Below are 21,259 nucleotides of genomic sequence, written 5' to 3' on the forward strand. Positions count from 1 at the left end.
CTCAGTACATTTCTCCGTGTACACCACACGATTTAGTATACAGTGCATTTCAATCACAGATGAATCCAGTAGGATTCATCTGCACAACACCTAGACCTAGTTAGTAAACTTAAATCTCCAATTAGTATGATGTTATTTTTTTTCATATATATTACTTTGTGGGTGTCCATTATCCATTTGGTATTTATTAGACGTTACGAATTACAATTCGTACAATATGTAACGAATTTACAAAACGTATGTAATGTTACGAATTCCAATTGGTTGTGGGTAATGTCAGCTAGGGTAGGCTTTAGGGGGTCGGGTAGCTAACATGCTAAGTAGTTGCAAAGTAGCTATAAAATAAAAAAATAAAATAAAAATATATATATATATATATAGTAAATAGTTGCTAAAGGTATCTGTGATGAGATTCAAACACGCAACCTTTGGGTTGCAAGACATCCCGCCTAACTTTAACTCCCAGCCGAGCTAACATTAGCCACAACAAATTGGCATTCTTTATGAAGAAAACGGTGTAGGCTACTGGGCACGAATGCCAATCCTGTGGTGGACGAAAACAGCCTGACTTTTTTTTTGGTGTGTGTGTGTGTGTGTGTGTGCTCGTATTGAATGTAAGTATTTTGTGTCGATTTCACGATAATCTGTGATAGTTATTATTATTATTCTTTTTTATTTTTTTAACAGTTCGTTTTATGGCCCAAAATGCTCTCCAATGCGTGGTATACATGTTGTTGTTGTTGTTGTTGTTGTTGTTTTTACTGATATCAGGCTTCTATTCAATAGCTTATACAGTAGCCTACATTCATTATTATTATGGACTGTTCTGGACATCCTGACAGCTCAGTCTCTGGTCAGCTCATAGAGAACATGCTACTCAGTCTCTGGTCAGCTCATAGAGAACAGGCTACTCAGTCTCTGGTCAGCTCATAGAGAACAGGCTACTCAGTCTCTGGTCAGCTCATAGAGAACAGGCTACTCAGTCTCTGGTCAGCTCATAGAGGACAGGCTACTCAGTCTCTGGTCAGCTCATAGAGGCTACAGTCTCAGTCAGCTCATAGAGAACAGGCTACTCAGGTCTGGTCAGCTCTGAGAACATGCTACTCAGTCTCTGGTCAGCTAGAGCAGGCTACTCAGTCTCTGGTCAGCTCATAGAGAACAGGCTACTCAGTCTCTGGTCAGCTCATAGAGAACAGGCTACTCAGTCTCTGGTCAGCTCATAGAGGACAGGCTACAGGCTAGTCTCTGGTCAGCTCATAGAGAACAGGCTACTCAGTCTCTGGTCAGCTCATAGAGGACAGGCTACTCAGTCTCTGGTCAGCTCATAGAGAACAGGCTACTCAGTCTCTGGTCAGCTCATAGAGGACAGGCTACTCAGTCTCTGGTCAGCTCATAGAGGACAGGCTACTCAGTCTCTGGTCAGCTCATAGAGGACAGGCTACTCAGTCTCTGGTCAGCTCATAGAGAACAGGCTACTCAGTCTCTGGTCAGCTCATAGAGAACAGGCTACTCAGTCTCTGGTCAGCTCTGGTCAGCTAGAGAACACTACTCAGTCTCTGGTCTACAGGCTACAGTCTCTGGTCAGCTCATAGAGAACAGGCTACTCAGTCTCTGGTCAGCTCATAGAGAACAGGCTACTCAGTCTCTGGTCAGCTCATAGAGGACAGGCTACAGGCTCAGTCTCTGGTCAGCTCATAGAGAACAGGCTACTCAGTCTCTGGTCAGCTCATAGAGAACAGGCTACTCAGTCTCTGGTCAGCTCATAGAGAACAGGCTACTCAGTCTCTGGTCAGCTCATAGAGAACAGGCTACTCAGTCTCTGGTCAGCTCATAGAGAACAGGCTACTCAGTCTCTGGTCAGCTCATAGAGAACAGGCTACTCAGTCTCTGGTCAGCTCATAGAGAACAGGCTACTCAGTCTCTGGTCAGCTCATAGAGAACAGGCTACTCAGTCTCTGGTCAGCTCATAGAGAACAGGCTACTCAGTCTCTGGTCAGCTCATAGAGAACAGGCTACTCAGTCTCTGGTCAGCTCATAGAGAACAGGCTACTCAGTCTCTGGTCAGCTCATAGAGAACAGGCTACTCAGTCTCTGGTCAGCTCATAGAGAACAGGCTACTCAGTCTCTGGTCAGCTCATAGAGAACAGGAAGCTGAATCAGATCTACAAGCCCACTTGAGTTACGACGCCATATTTTGTGTTGTTTGTGGTGAAATGGCATCGACCCTTTCTCCTCATAGAAGAAATGTGACTTCACTGTGTTCATTCTAAAGTATAGAATCTAAACTAAAATATTCTCTGCACAGTCTTTTCTCTTTCTTTCTTTCTTTCTTTCTTTCTTTCTTTCTTTCTTTCTTTCTTTCTTTCTCTCTCTCTTTTTCTTTCTTTCTTGTTCTCGTTCTCGTTCTCTCTTTCTCTCACTCTCTTTCTTTCTTCTCTCTCTCTCTCTCTATTTTGTGTTCTTTGTGGTGAAATGGCTCTTTCTTTCTCTCTCTCTCTCTCTCTCTCTCTCTCTCTCTCTCTTTCTTTCTCTCTCTTTCTTCTCTCTTTCTTTCTTTCTTTCTCTTTCTTTCTTTCTTTCTTCTCTCTTTCTTTCTTTCTTCTCGTCTCTCTCTCTCTCTCTCTCTCTCTCTCTCTCTCTCTCTCTTCTCTCTCTCTCTCTCTTCTCTCTCTCTCTCTCTCTTTCTCTCTCTTCTCTATCTCTTCTCTCTCTCTCTTCTCTCTCTTTTCTCTCTCTCTCTCTTCTCTCTCTCTCTTCTCTCTCTCTCTCTCGTTCTCTCTTTCTCTCTCTCTCTCTTTCTCTTCTCTCTTTCTCTTTCTCTCGTTCTCTTTCTTTCTCTCACTCTCTCTCTCTCTCTCTCTCTCTCTCTCTCTCTCTCTCTCTCTCTCTCTCTCTCTCTCTCTCTCTCTCTCTTTGTTGCACTCTTTGTTAGTCTGCTGAAGTCTCCCATTACCTCGTTAGACCAGTATCACTCTCCTGTACTGAACAGACTAGAGTATAGGGCAGAGTACTGGATACGGTAAGTGTTTGTGGATTGGAGTGTGGATATACAGACAAGGCATGGAGGTGTGGAGCAGCACGTTGGCCTGTTTCTCACACGTCTCCTGACTCTCTCAATTCAATTCAAAGGGGCTTTATTAGCATGGGGAAACATGTGTTAACATTCAAGGGGCTTTAAAGCAAAACATGTGAAAAAGATAATAAACAAAAGTGAAAATAACTATAAAAATGAACAGTAAATATTACACTCACTGAAGTCCCAAAAGAATAGAGACATTTCAAATGTCATATTATGTCTATATACAGTGTTGTAATAATGTGCATATAGTTAAAGTAGAAAATAGAAAGAAAAAAAAAACATAAATATGGGTTGTATTTACAATGGTGTTTGTTCTTCACTGGTTGCACTTTTCTTGTGGCAACAGGTCACACATCTTGCTGCTGTGATGGCACACTGTGGAATTTCACCCAACCCAACAGATATGGTAGTTTATCAAAATGTGTTTTCTAATTCTTTGTGGATCTGTGTAATCTGAGGGAAATATGTGTCTCTAATATGGTCATACATTGGGCAGGATGTTAGGAAGTGCAGCTCAGTTTCCACCTCATTTTGTGGGCAGTGAGCACATAGCCTGTCTTCTCTTGAGAGCCATGTCTGCCTACGGCAGCCTTTCTCAATAGCAAGGCTATGCTCACTGAGTCTGTACATAGTCAAAGCTTTCCTTAAGTTTGGGTCAGTCACAGTGGTCAGGTGTTCTGCCACTGTGTACTCTCTGTTTAGGGCCAAATAGCATTCTAGTTTGCTCTGTTTTTTTTGTTAATTCTTTGAAATGTGTCAAGTAATTATCTTTTTGTTTTCTCATGATTTGGTTGGGTCTAATTGTGTTGCTGTCCTGGGGCTCTGTTCACAAACACAAACACACCCTACAGAGCCCCAGGAAAGCAACACAATTAGACCCAACCAAATCATGAGACCAGGACCAGCTTGCTTAGGGGACTCTTCTCCAGGTTCATCTCTCTGTAGGTGATGGCTTTGTTATGGAAGGTTTGGGAATCGCTTCCTTTTAGGTGGTTGTGGAATTTTAACGGCTCTTTTCTGGATTTTAATCATTAGCAGGTATTGGCCAAATTCTGCTCTGCATGCAGAGCATGGGGATTCAAGTATTTTTTTAGACAGATCCTAATTGGTATGTCGAATGTTATGTTCCTCTTGATAGCATAGAAGGCCCTTCTTGCCTTGTCTCTCAGATCATTCACAGATTTGTGAAAGTTACCTGTGGCGCTGTTGTTTAGGCCGAGGTAGGTATAGTTTTTTTATTTTTTATTCGTGGTCCTGGCAACTGGACCTTTTTTAGAACACCATACTTTTTATCTTAATGACTTGCAGGGCCCAGGTCTTGCAGGGCCCAGGTCTGGCAAGGCCCAGGTCTAACAGAATCTGTGCAAAATATCTAGGTGCTGCTGTAGCCCTCCTTGGTTGGGGACAGAAGCTCCAGATCATCAGCAAACAGTAAACATTTGACTTCAGATTCTAGTAGGGTGAGGCCGGGTACTGCTTTTTTTTAAATCAACAAAGCACGAGAAGACTTAGCCTTTTGTTTTCGTTTGTTTGTCATTTAGGGTGTGCAGGGTGATTACGTGGTCTGTCGTATGGTAATTTGTTTAAAAAACTATATTGACATTTGATCTGTACATTGTTTTCGCTGAGGAAATGTGCAAGTCTGCAGTTAATGATAATGTAGAGGATTTTCCCAAGGTTGCTGTTGACGCAAATCCCACGTTAGTTATTGGGGTCAAATTTGTCTCCACTTTTTGTAGATTGGGGAAGATGCCAGAGCTGAGGATGATGTTAAAGAGTTTAAGTATAGCCAATTGGAATTTGTGGTCTGTGTATTTTATCATTTAATTTAGGATACCATCAACCCCACAAGCCTTTTTGGGTTGGAGGGTTTGTATTTTGTCCTGTAGTTCATTCAATGTAATTGGAGAATCCTGTGGGTCTTTAATAGCTGATTCTAAGATTTGTATTTGATCATGTTTATGTTTTTCCTGTTTGTTCTTTGTTATAGAGCCAGAACGTTTGGAGAAGTGGTTAATTAATTAATTACAAACACACACCTCTACAAAATGACACACACACACACACACCTCTACAAAATGACACAAACACACACACACACACCTCTACAAAAATGACACACAAACACACACACACACACACACACCTCTACAAAATTACACACACACACACACACCTCTACAAATTACACACACACACACCTCTACAGAATTGTCAGGGACAATGTAAGGAGTAAACGGTACATCATTTTCTTTAGGAATGTAGTGAAGTAAATGTTGTCAAAAAATATTAATAGTAAAGTAAAATTAAAACGACTTAAAGTAAAAATACTTCCAAGTACTACTTAAGGTTTTTACACCAATGAAAATTACACACACACACCAACAAAGCCACACACACACACACACCTCTACAAAATGACACACACACCACCCTCCAGGACTTGAGCATGACTCTCCCCTCTGACCACTGCCATCATGGGTAGATGGTCTGGTGACTGGATGGTCTGGTGACTGGATGGTCTGGTGACTGGATGGTCTGGTGTCTGGATGGTCTGGTGTCTGGATGGTCTGGTGACTGGATGGTCTGGTGACTGGATGGTCTGGTGACTGGATGGTCTGGTGACTGGATGGTCTGGTGACTGGATGGTCTGGTGACTGGATGGTCTGGTGTCTGGATGGTCTGGTGTCTGGATGGTCTGGTGACTGGATGGTCTGGTGACTGGATGGTCTGGTGACTGGATGGTCTGGTGACTGGATGATCTGGTGACTGGATGGTCTGGATGGTCTGGTTACTGGATGGTCTGGTGACTGGATGTCTCTCTCTCTCCCTCCTCTACCTCTTGCTGTCTCTCTCTCTCCGTCCTCTACCTCTCGCTATTTCTCTCTCTCCCTCTACCTCTCGTTGTCTCTCTCTCCCTCTGCCTCTCGTTGTCTCTCTCCCCCCTCTACCTCTGGCTGTCTCTCTCCCCCTCTACCTCTGGCTGTCTCTCTCCCCCTCTACCTCTGGCTGTCTCTCTCTCTCCCCCTCCACCTCTGGCTGTCTCTCTCTCCCCCTCTACCTCTCGCTGTCTCTCTCTCCCCCTCTACCTCTCGCTGTCTATCTCTCCCCCTCTACCTCTCGCTGTCTCTCTCCCCCCTCTACCTCTCGCTGACTCTCTCTACCTCTCGTTGTCTCTCTCTCTCCCTCTACCTCTCGCTGTCTCTCTCTCTCTCTACCCTCTACCTCGCTGTCGCTCTCTCCCCCTCTACCTCTCGCTATCGCTCTCTCCCCCTCTACCTCTCGCTGTCTCTCTCTCCCCCTCTACCTCTCGCTGTGCTCTCTCCCCTTCTACCTCTCGCTGTCGCTCTCTCCCCCTCTACCTCTCGCTGTCGCTCTCTCCCCCTCTACCTCTTGCTGTCTGTCTCCCCCTCTACCTCTCGCTGTGCTCTCTCCCCTTCTACCTCTCGCTGTGCTCTCTCCCCTTCTACCTCTCGCTGTCGCTCTCTCCCCCTCTACCTCTCGCTGTCGCTCTCTCCCCCTCTACCTCTCGCTATCGCTCTCTCCCCCTCTACCTCTCGCTGTCTCTCTCTCCCCCTCTACCTCTCGCTGTGCTCTCTCCCCTTCTACCTCTCGCTGTGCTCTCTCCCCTCTACCTCTCGCTGTCGCTCTCTCCCCCTCTACCTCTCGCTGTCGCTCTCTCCCCCTCTACCTCTCGCTGTCGCTCTCTCCCCCTCTACCTCTCGCTGTCGCTCTCTCCCCCTCTACCTCTCGCTGTCGCTCTCTCCCCCTCTACCTCTTGCTGTCGCTCTCTCCCCCTCTACCTCTTGCTGTCTGTCTCCCCCTCTACCTCTCGCTGTCTCTCTCCTCCCCTCTACCTCTCGCTGTCTCTCTCCTCCCCTCTACCTCTCGCTGTCTCTCTCCTCCCCTCTACCTCTCGCTGTCGCTCTCCTCCCCTCTACCTCTCGCTGTCGCTCTCCCCCTCTACCTCTCGCTGTCGCTCTCTCCCCCTCTACCTCTCGCTGTCTCTCTCTCCCTCTACCTCTCGCTGTCTGTCTCCCCCTCTACCTCTCGCTGTCTGTCTCCCCCTCTACCTCTAGCTGTCTCTCTCCCCCTCTACCTCTAGCTGTCTCTCTACCTCTCTCTGTCTCTCTACCCTCTACCTCGCTCTCTCTCTCTCTCTCTCTCTCTCTCTCTCTCTCTCTCTCTCTCTCTCTCTCTCTCTCTCTCTCTCTCTTTGATTTGACTTTTATTGATGTGTGATGGTACTCTGTGGTTAGAGATTGATTCAATAGCTCTGTTCAAATCCCTCACATCCAAAGAACCTATTTTATAGTAAAAGTGCCTTCAGACTCTACTGACTAAAAACCATGAACTATTTGTTCCTAGTCCCCCCCCTTCAAATGAACCTTCCTGCCGGCTGGTTGGAGGACAAAGCTCTTGCCGTTAAAGAAGAAGAAGAAGAGGAGGGTGGTTTTTATTTTTTTCTTAACTCTCAGGTATGTGTTGAATGTCCTCTGTTATAATTACCAGGTTTTTGAATATTTTTATAATTACTTAATATCTCTGTTATAATTACTGTGTGTTGAATGTCCTCTGTTATAATTACCAGTATGTGTTATAATTACCAGGTGTGTGTTGAATATCCTCTGTTATAATTACCAGGTGTGTGTTTAATGTCCTCTGTTATAATTACCAGGTGTGTGTGTTGAATGTCCTCTGTTATAATTACCAGGTGTGTGTGTTGAATGTCCTCTGTTATAATTACCAGGCGTGTGTTGAATGTCCTCTGTTATAATTACCAGGTGTGTGTTGAATGTCCTCTGTTATAATTACCAGGTGTGTGTTGAATATCCTCTGTTATAATTACCAGGTGTGTGTTGAATGTCCTCTGTTATAATTACCAGGTGTGTGTTGAATGGCCTCTGTTATAATTACCAGGTGTGTGTTGAATATCCTCTGTTATAATTACCATGTGTGTGTTGAATATCCTCTGTTATAATTACCAGGTGTGTGTTGAATGGGCTGTTATAATTACCAGGTGTGTGTTGAATGGGCTGTTATAATTACCAGGTGTGTGTTGAATGGCCTCTGTTATAATTACCAGGTGTGTATTGAATGGCCTCTGTTATAATTACCAGGTGTGTGTTGAATGGCCTCTGTTATAACTACCAGGTGTGTATTGAATGGGCTGTTATAATTACCAGGTGTGTGTTGAATATCCTCTGTTATAATTACCAGGTGTGTGTTGAATGGCCTCTGTTATAACTACCAGGTGTGTATTGAATGGGCTGTTATAATTACCAGGTGTGTGTGTTGAATATCCTCTGTTATAATTACCAGGTGTGTATTGAATGGCCTCTGTTATAATTACCAGGTGTGTGTTGAATGTCCTCTGTTATAATTACCAGGTGTGTGTTGAATGTCCTCTTTTATAATTACCAGGTGTGTGTTGAATGTCCTCTGTTATAATTACCAGGTGTGTGTTGAATGTCCTCTGTTATAATTACCAGGTGTGTGTTGAATGGCCTCTGTTATAATTACCAGGTGTGTGTTGAATATCCTCTGTTATAATTACCATGTGTGTGTTGAATATCCTCTGTTATAATTACCAGGTGTGTGTTGAATGGGCTGTTATAATTACCAGGTGTGTGTTGAATGGGCTGTTATAATTACCAGGTGTGTGTTGAATGGCCTCTGTTATAATTACCAGGTGTGTATTGAATGGGCTGTTATAATTACCAGGTGTGTATTGAATGGGCTGTTATAATTACCAGGTGTGTATTGAATGGCCTCTGTTATAACTACCAGGTGTGTATTGAATGGGCTGTTATAATTACCAGGTGTGTGTTGAATATCCTCTGTTATAATTACCAGGTGTGTATTGAATGTCCTCTGTTATAATTACCAGGTGTGTGTTGAATGTCCTCTGTTATAATTACCAGGTGTGTGTGTTGAATGTCCTCTGTTATAATTACCAGGTGTGTGTTGAACAGTATGCATAAAGCCATTCTCCCTCCTCGTATCCAGCTCTCAGTTCTCTTCCAGGTCTGTTAACTGCTTCAGCCTTTGTTGAGTGAAGGCTTCATTGTGGACACGGGGGTGGGGGCTGGCCAGAGGGGGAGGGTGTGGGGGCTGGCCAGAGGGGGTGGGGTGGGGGCTGGCCAGAGGGGGTGGGGGTGGGGGATGGCCAGAGGGGGTGGAAAATGCTAATAGGCCAAGACTGGGGTCGGCTCCAACTGTCTCTCACATGCTGTGGGGGGGACTGGAGATCAGTGAACACAATGACACCACCGGTTCACCTTTTGTTCATGAGCTTGGCATTGTTGGTTGAAGAAGCTCAGGAATCTGGTGTCAGGGGACACATTCCAGGGACAGAGACATGTAGGGACATAATGGGACAGGGTAATAATGGGACAGGGCAATAATGGGACAGACATGTAGGGACATAATGGGGCAGGGACATGTAGGGACATAATATAACAGAGACATGTAGGGACATAATATAACAGGGACATAATGGGACAGGGGAATGTAGGGACATAATATAACAGGGACATGTAGGGACATAATATAACAGAGACATGTAGGGACATAATGGGACAGGGGAATGTAGGGACATAATATAACAGGGACATAATGGGACAGGGGGAGATGGGGGAGATCTTCGTGGGCTGTACTCGGCCTTGTCTCAGGATGGTAAGTTGGTGGTTGAAGATATCCCTCTAGTGGTGTGGGGGCTGTGCTTTGGCAAAGTGGGTGGGGTTATATCCTGCCTGTTTGGCCCTGTCCGGGGGTATCGTCGGTATCTGAGTATTTATCCTGTCTTATGCGGTGTCCTGCGTGAATTTAAGTATGCTCCCTCTAATTCTCTCTCTCTCCCTCCCCTCTCGGAGGACCTGAGCCCTAGGACCATGCCTCAGGTCTACCTGGCTTAATGACTCCTTGTTGTCCCCAGTCCACCTGGTCGTGCTGCTGCTCTAGTTTCAACTGTCTGCGGCTATGGAACCCTGACCTGTTCACCGGACTTGCTACCTTGTCCCGGACCTGCTGTTTTGGACTCTGTCTCTACAGCACTTGCTGTCTCTAAATCTGAATGCTCGGCTATGAAAAGCTAACTGACATTTACTTTTGAGGTGCTGACCTGTTGCACCCTCTACATCCACTGTGATTGTTATTATTATTTGACCCTGCTGGTCATTTATGAACATTTGAACATCTTGGCCATGTTATAATCTCCACCCGGCACAGCCAGAAGAGGACTGGCCACCCCTCAGTTTTCTCCAGACGTGACGCTTGGCATTCAGGCTAAAGAGTTCAATCTTGGTTTCATCAGACCAAAGAATCTTGTTTTTCATGGTATCAGAGTCTTTAGGTTCCTTTTGGCAAACTCCAAGCAGGCTGTCATGTGCCTTTTACTGAGGGAGTGGCTTCGTCTAGCCACTCTACCGTAAAGGCCTAATTGGTGGAGTGCTGCAGAAATGGTTGTCCTTCTGGAAGGTTCTTCCATCTCTTGGTTACCTAACTGACCTAGGCCCTTTTCCCCTGATTGCTCAGTTTGACCGGGCGGCCAGCTTTAGGAAGAGTCTTGGTGGTTCCAAACTTCTTCCATTTAAAAATGATAGAGGCCACTGTGTTCTTGGGGATCTTCAATGCTGCAGAAATGTTTTGGTACCCTTCCCCAGATCTGTGCCTCAACACAATCCTGTCTCTGAGCTCTACGGACAATTCCTTCAACCTCATGGCTTGGTTTTTGCTCTGACATGCACTGTCAACTGTGGGACCTTATATAGACAGGTGTGTGCTTTTCCAAATCCTGTCCAATCAATTTAATTTACCACAGGCAGACTCCGTTCAAGTTGTAGAAACATCTCAAGGATGACCAATAGAAACAGGATGCACCTGAGCTCAATTTTGAGTCTCATGGCAAAGGGTCTGAATACCTATGTAAATAAGTATTTCAGGTTTTTATTTTTAATACATTTGCATAAATGTACCGACAGGGCACCATCTCTGTACCGACAGGGCACCATCTCTGTACCGACAGGGCACCATCTCTGTACCGACAGGGCACCATCTCTGTACCGACAGGGCACCATCTCTGTACCGACAGGGCACCATCTCTGTACCGACAGGGCACCATCTCTACCGACAGGGCACCATCTCTACCGACAGGGCACCATCTCTGTAGCGACAGGGCACCATCTCTACCGACAGGGCACCATCTCTACCGACAGGGCACCATCTCTACACCGACAGGGCACCATCTCTCTACCGACAGGGCACCATCTCTCTACCGACAGGGCACCATCTCTCTACCGACAGGGCACCATCTCTGTACCGACAGGGCACCATCTCTGTACCGACAGGGCACCATCTCTGTACCGACAGGGCACCATCTCTGTACCGACAGGGCACCATCTCTACCGACAGGGCACCATCTCTACCGACAGGGCACCATCTCTACCGACAGGGCACCATCTCTACCGACAGGGCACCATCTCTGTACCGACAGGGCACCATCTCTGTACCGACAGGGCACCATCTCTGTACCGACAGGGCACCATCTCTGTACCGACAGGGCACCATCTCTGTACCGACAGGGCACCATCTCTACCGACAGGGCACCATCTCTGTAGCGACAGGGCACCATCTCTACCGACAGGGCACCATCTCTACCGACAGGGCACCATCTCTACCGACAGGGCACCATCTCTACACCGACAGGGCACCATCTCTACCGACAGGGCACCATCTCTGTACCGACAGGGCACCATCTCTGTACCGACAGGGCACCATCTCTGTACCGACAGGGCACCATCTCTGTACCGACAGGGCACCATCTCTGTACCGACAGGGCACCATCTCTGTACCGACAGGGCACCATCTCTGTACATACCAGATGTACATACTTGCTCTCCTAGGAACAACCAATAGTAAAACTGTCATATAATGTTGGCCAGTAGAGGTCCCCATACACCATAAGTACAGTGACATCCTGTCCTGCAGTGGTGGAAATACTTAGGTCGTACTTTCAAGTATTTTTACTTAAGTTTATATTTATATTTTTGACAACTTTTACTTCACTACATTCCTAAAGAAAATAAAGTACTTTTTACTCCTTACATTTTCCCTGACACCCAAAAGTACTCATTACATTTTGAATGCTTAGCAGGACAGGATAATTGTCTAATTACACACTTATCAAGAGAACATCAAAATCAAAAAATCTAATTTATTCTTATATATAGCCCTTCATACATCAGCTGATATCTCAAAGTGCTGTACAGAAACCCAGCCCAACCCATCCCTGGTCATCCCTACTGCCTCTGAACTGGCGGACTCGCTAAACACAAATGCTTCTTTGTAAATTATGTCAAGAGTGTTGAACTATGACCCTGGCTATCCGTGAATAAAAAATACAAGAAAATCGTGTCGTCTGTTTTGCTTAATATAAGGATTTTAATACTTTTTTATTTGATTTAACCTTGATTTAACCAGGCAAGTCAGTTAAGAACAAATTCTTATTTACAATGACGGCCTAGGAACAGTGGGTTTAACTAACAAAAATGCTGTCAGTGGTATTAAGTCAATGACGTCCAAACCCGGACGATGCCTGGCCAATTGTGCATCGCCCTTTTACTGTTGATACTTAAGTACATTTAAAACCACATACTTTTAGAATTTTACTCAAGTAAAATTTTACAGGATGACTTTCACTTGAGTTATTTTCTTTTAAGTTAATTTTCATTGAGTAAAAGTAAAGATGAGTACTTTTTCCACCACTCCTGTCCTGCTACACCCTGTCCTGCTACACCCTGTTCTGCTACATTCTGTCCTGCTACATCCTGTCCTGCTACATTCTGTCCTGCTACACCCTGTCCTGCTACACCCTGTACTGCTATATCCTGTCCTGCTACACCCTGTCCTGCTACATCCTGTTCTGCTACATTCTGTCCTGCTACACCCTGTCCTGCTACACCCTGTCCTGCTACACCCTTGTCCTGCTACATCCTGTCCTGCTATACCCTGTTCTGCTACATCCTGTCCTGCTACATCCTGTTCTGCTACACCCTTTCCTGCTACACCCTGTCCTGCTACACCCGGTCCTGCTACACCCTGTTCTGCTACACCCGGTCCTGCTACATCCTGTCCTGCTACACCTGGTCCCGCTACACCCTGTCCCGCTACACCCTGTCCTGCTACACCCTTGTCCTGCTACACCCATGTCCTGCTACACCCTTGTCCTGCTACACCCAGTCCTGCTACACCCGGTCCTGCTACACCCTGTCCTGCTACACCCTTGTCCTGCTACACCCTGTCCTGCTACACCCTTGTCCTGCTACACCCTGTCCTGCTACACCCTTGTCCTGCTACACCCTTGTCCTGCTACACCCTTGTCCTGCTACACCCGGTCCTGCTACACCCTGTCCTGCTACATCCTGTCCTGCTACACCCTTGTCCTGCTACACCCTGTCCTGCTACACCCTTGGTCCTGCTACACCCTTCCTGTCCTGTCCTGCTACACCTGTCCTGCTACACCCTTGTCCTGCTACACCCTGTCCTGCTACACCCTTGTCCTGCTACACCCTTGTCCTGCTACACCCTGTCCTGCTACACCCGGTCCTGCTACACCCGGTCCTGCTACACCCGTCCTGCTACACCCTGTCCTGCTACACCCTGTCGTGCTACCGTTACACCCTGTCCTGCTACCGCCTGCACCCTGTCCTGCTACACCCTGTCCTGCTACACCCTGTCCTGCTACACCCGGTCCTGCTACACCCTGTCCTGCTACACCCGGTCCTGCTACACCCGGTCCTGCTACACCCTTGTCCTGCTACACCCTTGTCCTGCTACACCCTGTCCTGCTACACCCTGTCCTGCTACACCCTTGTCCTGCTACACCCTTGTCCTGCTACACCCTGTCCTGCTACATCCTGTCCTGCTACACCCTGTCCTGCTACACCCTTGTCCTGCTACACCCTTGTCCTGCTACACCCTGTCCTGCTACACCCTTGTCCTGCTACACCCTGTCCTGCTACACCCTGTCCTGCTACACCCTTGTCCTGCTACACCCTGTCCTGCTACACCCTGTCCTGCTACACCCTTGTCCTGCTACACCCTGTCCTGCTACACCCTTGTCCTGCTACACCCTGTCCTGCTACACCCTTGTCCTGCTACACCCTTGTCCTGCTACATCCTGTCCTGCTACACCCTGTCCTGCTACACCCTGTCCTGCTACACCCTGTCCTGCTACACCCCTGTCCTGCTACACCCGGTCCTGCTACACCCTTGTCCTGCTACACCCTTGTCCTGCTACACCCTGTCCTGCTACACCCAGTCCTGCTACACCCTGTCCTGCTACACCCTGTCCTGCTACACCCTTGTCCTGCTACACCCTTGTCCTGCTACACCCTTGTCCTGCTACACCCTGTCCTGCTACACCCTGTCCTGCTACACCCGGTCCTGCTTGGTCTCAATTTCCCTTGTTGACACTGGATCACTGATATGCGTCATTGTGGCCTGGAATGAAACAGAAACAGTTGACCGCCAATGTGAGTTTTTGACAAGCCCTTTATAGTGATGAATGAGAAAATATACAAGAGGCTGGACATTTCTCTGAATACTTTGTAAACCACAGATTAGGTTGCTTCGTGAAGGATGCATCCCAAAAAACATCCCATTATGAAGACAGATTCCATCCTCCTGAACTCGAATACATACACCAGACGCCCAGAAAAAAAGTGTTGTCAAATGTTTGGTCCCATGTTTTATGAGCTGAAATAAAAGATCCCAGAAATGTTCCATACTGCACACGAAAGTTGATTTCTCTCAGATGTTGTGCACAAATGTGTTTACATCGCTGTTAGTGAGCATTTCTCCGTTTGCGAAGATAATCCATTCACCTGGCAGGTGTGGCATGTCAAGAAGCTGATTAAACAGCATGATTATTACACAGGTGCACCTTGTGCTGGGGACAATAAAAGGCCACTCTAAAATGTGCGGTTTTGTCACACAACACAATGACACAGACTCAAGTTTTGAGGGAGAGTACAATTGGCATGCAGAATGCAGCGTTGTCCAACAGAGCTGTTGCCAGATCATTTGAATGTTAATTTCTCTACCATATGCCGCCTCCGTTGTTTTATAGAATTTGGCAGTACGTCCAACCGGCCTCACAATCGCAGACCACGTGTAACCACGCCAGCCCAGGACCTCCACATCCGGCTTCTTCACCTGTAGGATTGTCTGAGACCAGCCACCCAGACAGCCGATGAAACTGTGGGTTTGCACAACCAAAGAATTTCTGCACAAACTGTCAGAAACCATCTCAGGGAAGCTCATCTTCATGCCGTCCTCACCGGGTCTTGACCTGACTGCAGTTCGGCGTCGAAACCGACTTCAGTGGGTAAATGCTGACCTTTGGTGGCCACTGGAATGCTGGCTCTTCAAGGATCAATCCACATTTCAATTGTACTGGACAGATTGCAGACTGTGTAAGGCCTCGTGTGGGTGAGTGGTTTGCTGATGTCAATGTTGTGAACAGAGTGACCCTTGGTGGCAGTGGGGTTATGGTATGGGCAGGCATAAGCTATGGACAACAAACACAATGGCATTTTATTGATGGCAATTTGAATGGGTTAGGGTTAGAGATACCGTGGGTATCGTGACGAGAGATACCGTGACGAGATACTGAGGCCCATTGTCGTGCCATTCATCCACCTCATGTTTCCGCATGTTAATGCACAGCCCCATGTCTCAAGGATCTGTACACAATACCTGGAAGCTGAAAATGTCCCAGTTCTTCCATGGCCTGCATACTCACCAGACATGTCACACATTGAGCATGTTTGGGATGCTCTGGATCGACGAGTACGACAGCGTGTTCCAGTTCCCGCCAATATCCAGCAACTTGGCACAGCCATTGAAGAGGAGTGGGACAACATTCCACAATCAACATCCTGATCAACTCTACGCGAAGGAGATGTGTCGCTCTGCATGAGGCAAAATGGTGGTCAGACCAAATACTGACTGGTTTTCTGATCCACACCCCTACCTTTTCTTTAAGCTATCTGTGACCAACAGATGCATATCTGTATTCCTACTCATGAAATCCATAGATTAAGGTCTAATGAATTAATTTAAATTGATTGATATCCTAATATGAACTATAACTCAGTAAATTCTTAGAGTTTGTTGCAGGTTACATTTTTATATTTTGGTTCAGTGTATTTTTTATTTATTTATTATTGTTAATGTGAAGGTCAAAGATCACATCTTTGCATTCAACGCTTTCTTTTTATTATTATTATTATTATTATTATTAATAACGAGAGTTAAGACTACATGTGGAAAAGTGATCTGTATTGGAGTCACATGTGGCAAACAAAACAAAAACACAAACCTAATAAAATAAAATAAAAATCTAAAACATACAGTCACAACGAATGACTAATATATGACCAAAAAATATACATACAAATATTTACAAACTATTGAGGTTGTACATCAACGCATACAACAACAAAAAACACATATTACAAAGTAAATTGCATTTCCAAACGGGCTGGTTCAAGGCTTTGGGAAATTCTGGCAACATATGGCACGATAAGAATACAATGTGCATCTGAAAAGGCACCCATTTTATTTATAGTATCCTATTCTAACTATAGTACACTACTTTGGACCTAGTGCACAAAAAAATAATAATAAAATAAATAATAATATATATATTATTATTATTTGTATTTTGTTGTGTGCACTCTGTCCAAAGTAGTGTACTATATAGTTAAAATGGGATATCATTGGGGACATAGCCGTAAATGTCATTTCTGATGATAATGTTCCTCGATAGTGTCAACATATGAACATTCCACTAGAGGGTCTTCCTGTACTGTACTGTATCAGACTGATTGGCCTAGTGAGGAAGGACACAGGAAACATGGTCTTCGTCCCAAATGGCACCCTATTCCCTACTTAGTACACTACTTTCGACCAGGCACATGGTTTCTTGGCTGAGGTTTAAATTCGTGGAGGGATAGAGGGATGTGTACCCTCCTCATCAGTGTTATCTGTGGCTCTGAATATGGTTGACAGAGAAACAGAGAGGACACACGTTTTACAGTTGAACCCTCGACCTTCACCAAGTTTACATGACCCTTATGGCTACATTAGGAGATTCTGAGAAGAAATCTTTCTCTTGAGTCCTTGGATATATTCATGGAATGTTCCTCAAATGTTCTTTTTCTGTTTGAGTTCTAGAACAAATTAATGGAATTTTCCTCAAAATGTTATTTTTCTTTCTGAGTTCTAGAACAAAAGTCAGAATGAGCACCAGCGTAACTTTGTTTGTTGCTGGTCTGCTCCCCAACCCTGAAATTGCTTTGTTACTTGAGGTAAATGTGCTTATTGTTGCATTTCTCTTCAATCTGTTTGCACCCGTGAAATAGATAGTGTGAGTAATTTAGACTGAGTATACAAAATACTTCAGAACCACTTTGACATAGAATGTGTGCAATAAACAGATTCTAGAACATAAACCATCCCAGTCATATTTGTGGGCGTATCAGTCTACATGGAAGAAAAATACTTTGCATTATTTTGTGATCCTTTCAAAAATATACTATAGTTTGCTTTGACGTTAAAGAATATGTGTGAGACCTCAAGGCCAGCTTATGAAAATAAGTGAAACATTAAAGTTGATAGTGTTGAACAAACTATTAAAATATTATAACATATAAAACCCTGCAGTGGCATCTCTTTCAAAAAAGGAAATGAATGTCAAAGAAATGGATGTATAATCCCACTGGGAACACAGCGGTTGTTTCCACGTCATTTCAATGTAATTACATTGAACCAACGTGGAATAGACTTTGAATGGACATCTGTGCCCAGTGGGATTCCTGTTTACTCCAAGCTGTGAAACACAAAAAACAAATCATCAAATGGATGGATTTCTTTCTTCTATATGATTCATGAAGGTATTTCTCTTGCTGGTTTGATTCATTCATGAAGGTATATCTCTTGCTGGTTTGATTCATTCATGAATGTATTTCTCTTGCTGGTTTGATTCAATTGTTGATCTCAAGACAATGTTGTTTGTCTCTGTAAGCACCAATTAGATTCATCCCTCTCCTTCAGATCAGCCAATCAGAAGGCCTCACACTGACAGTCTAGCCCAATCAGACGGTCTCATACAGAAGCATCCCGCTGAAGATGGTGAGGGGTTCTGAGGAGTGGGCTAGTTTCCCGGTGACCAGGTCGATACAGACGGTATCTCCCGCCTTCATAGGGAGGATGATGTTGAAGACAGCCAGGGCTCCAGGCGTGTGTCTGGCCTCGGCCATGGGTTTCTCCAGTCCCTCTGGTTGGTAGCCTGCAGAGTCCCCACGCGCCACTCCGTAGTTAGACTTAGATAGGACAGCCTCAAGCTTCACATTCTTATGGCCTGTCAGGGTAGCGCTGAAGAAGTATCTACCACTCACTGGGGCTGTGAAGTAACCTGGAGAGACAGAGACATGGTTCTGGGTTATAATACCGGTAATATTAACTTTCATTTCGATGAACAACAAAATTGTCAAATAATAATGTGGTCCTTCTGTGGCTCAGTTGGTAAGAGCATGGCGCTTGTAACGCCAGGGTAGTGGGTTCGATTCCCGGGACCACCCATACGTAGAATGTATGCACACATGACTGTAAGTCGCTTTGGATAAAAGCGTCAGCTAAATGGCATATATTATTATTATTATATTATTAACAAGGTACTAAAGAAAAGGGATCGTCGGCGTCTCGCGATGAGTTTTGCAGTCAAACAAGCACAGCGTATATTTGAATAAACATGCAATAAGTACACAAGCCTTTACTCAAATTGAAAAATGACTCCAGTCTAAGATTTAAGAACAAAGATGGTCAGGCATTGACAGAGATATATACATGTCCAACTCCAACAAATAGCTAGCCAGCTATTTGTCGTCCTTAACGTAGGAGACACTGCTAGCTAGCCAACAGCTAGCCAACGTCTACCGAATAGAACTTCCGCACTCAACAACCCGGTCGCATTCCGCTTCGCTCCACAGGTAGTATCACATTTTCATTTCATTTCATTGCAGCACAACGGTTTGATTTGTTTGATCGTAGCTAGCTACATAGCTAGCTACATAGCCGTCTTTGTATCAAAGATAATTGTGTAGTCTAGAGCGATTTTCTAGGTTAGCTAGCCAGCTATTGTCGTTCTTTTAACGTAACGTAACGTAATCAACACTGCTAGCTAGCCAGCTAGCCCCCGAATAGCAGCACTGTAGAAACTATTACACTCAACGGAACGACTTGATTAGTGTAGTGTCAACAACGCAGCCACTGCCAGCTAGCCTACAAAGTCAACAACGCAGCCACTGCCAGCTAGCCTACTTCAGCAGTACTGTATCATTTTAATCATTTTAGTCAATAAGATTCTTGCTACGTAAGCTTAACTTTCTGAACATTCGAGACGTGTAGTCCACTTGTCATTCAATCTCCTTGCATTAGCGTAGCCTCTTCTGTAGCCTGTCAACTATGTGTCTGTCTATCCCTGTTCTCTCCTCTCTGCACAGACCATACAAACGCTCCACACCGCGTGGCCGCGGCCACCCTAATCTGGTGGTCCCAGCGCGCACGACCCACGTGGAGTTCCAGGTCTCCGGTAGCCTCTGGAACTGCCGATCTGCGGCCAACAAGGCAGAGTTCATCTCAGCCTATGCCTCCCTCCAGTCCCTCGACTTCTTGGCACTGACGGAAACATGGATCACCACAGATAACACTGCTACTCCTACTGCTCTCTCTTCGTCCGCCCACTTGTTCTCGCACACCCCGAGAGCTTCTGGTCAGCGGGGTGGTGGCACCGGGATCCTCATCTCTCCCAAGTGGTCATTCTCTCTTTCTCCCCTTACCCATCTGTCTATCGCCTCCTTAGAATTCCATGCTGTCACAGTTACCAGCCCTTTCAAGCTTAACATCCTTATCATTTATCGCCCTCCAGGTTCCCTCGGAGAGTTCATCAATGAGCTTGATGCCTTGATAAGCTCCTTTCCTGAGGACGGCTCACCTCTCACAGTTCTGGGCGACTTTAACCTCCCCACGTCTACCTTTGACTCATTCCTCTCTGCCTCCTTCTTTCCACTCCTCTCCTCTTTTGACCTCACCCTCTCACCTTCCCCCTACTCACAAGGCAGGCAATACGCTCGACCTCATCTTTACTAGATGCTGTTCTTCCACTAACCTCATTGCAACTCCCCTCCAAGTCTCCGACCACTACCTTGTATCCTTTTCCCTCTCGCTCTCATCCAACACTTCCCACACTGCCCCTACTCGGATGGTATCGCGCCGTCCCAACCTTCGCTCTCTCTCCCCCGCTACTCTCTCCTCTTCCATCCTATCATATCTTCCCTCTGCTCAAACCTTCTCCAACCTATCTCCTGATTCTGCCTCCTCAACCCTCCTCTCCTCCCTTTCTGCATCCTTTGACTCTCTATGTCCCCTATCCTCCAGGCCGGCTCGGTCCTCCCCTCCCGCTCCGTGGCTCGACGACTCATTGCGAGCTCACAGAACAGGGCTCCGGGCAGCCGAGCGGAAATGGAGGAAAACTCGCCTCCCTGCGGACCTGGCATCCTTTCACTCCCTCCTCTCTACATTTTCCTCCTCTGTCTCTGCTGCTAAAGCCACTTTCTACCACTCTAAATTCCAAGCAGCATCTGCCTCTAACCCTAGGAAGCTCTTTGCCACCTTCTCCTCCCTCCTGAATCCTCCCCCCTCCTCCCTCTCTGCAGAGGACTTCGTCAACCATTTTGAAAAGAAGGTCGACGACATCCGATCCTCGTTTGCTAAGTCAAACGACACCGCTGGTTCTGCTCACACTGCCCTACCCTGTGCTCTGACCTCTTTCTCCCCTCTCTCTCCAGATGAAATCTCGCGTCTTGTGACGGCCGGCCGCCCAACAACCTGCCCGCTTGACCCTATCCCCTCCTCTCCTCTCCAGACCATTTCCGGAGACCTTCTCCCTTACCTCACCTCGCTCATCAACTCATCCCTGACCGCTGGCTACGTCCCTTCCGTCTTCAAGAGAGCGAGAGTTGCACCCCTTCTGAAAAAACCTACACTCGATCCCTCCGATGTCAACAACTACAGACCAGTATCCCTTCTTTCTTTTCTCTCCAAAACTCTTGAACG

General features: G+C 46.1%; 1 protein-coding gene across 1 annotated transcript in view; it reads right to left on the bottom strand.

Moving 5' to 3' along the window:
* Positions 1 to 16,406: 16,406 nt before the first annotated feature.
* The window catches only part of emilin1a (elastin microfibril interfacer 1a), a 72,541-nt gene continuing 67,688 nt past the window's right edge, over positions 16,407 to 21,259 (bottom strand). Inside the window, exon 17 of the mRNA XM_052471483.1 lies at positions 16,407 to 18,560. Within this exon, the coding sequence (XP_052327443.1) occupies positions 18,241 to 18,560 (320 nt within the window). The 3' untranslated portion in view covers positions 16,407 to 18,240. The remainder of the gene's footprint in view (positions 18,561 to 21,259) is intronic.

Source organism: Oncorhynchus keta, chromosome 19 (assembly GCF_023373465.1).
Source record: "Oncorhynchus keta strain PuntledgeMale-10-30-2019 chromosome 19, Oket_V2, whole genome shotgun sequence".
Classification (NCBI taxonomy): domain Eukaryota; kingdom Metazoa; phylum Chordata; class Actinopteri; order Salmoniformes; family Salmonidae; genus Oncorhynchus; species Oncorhynchus keta.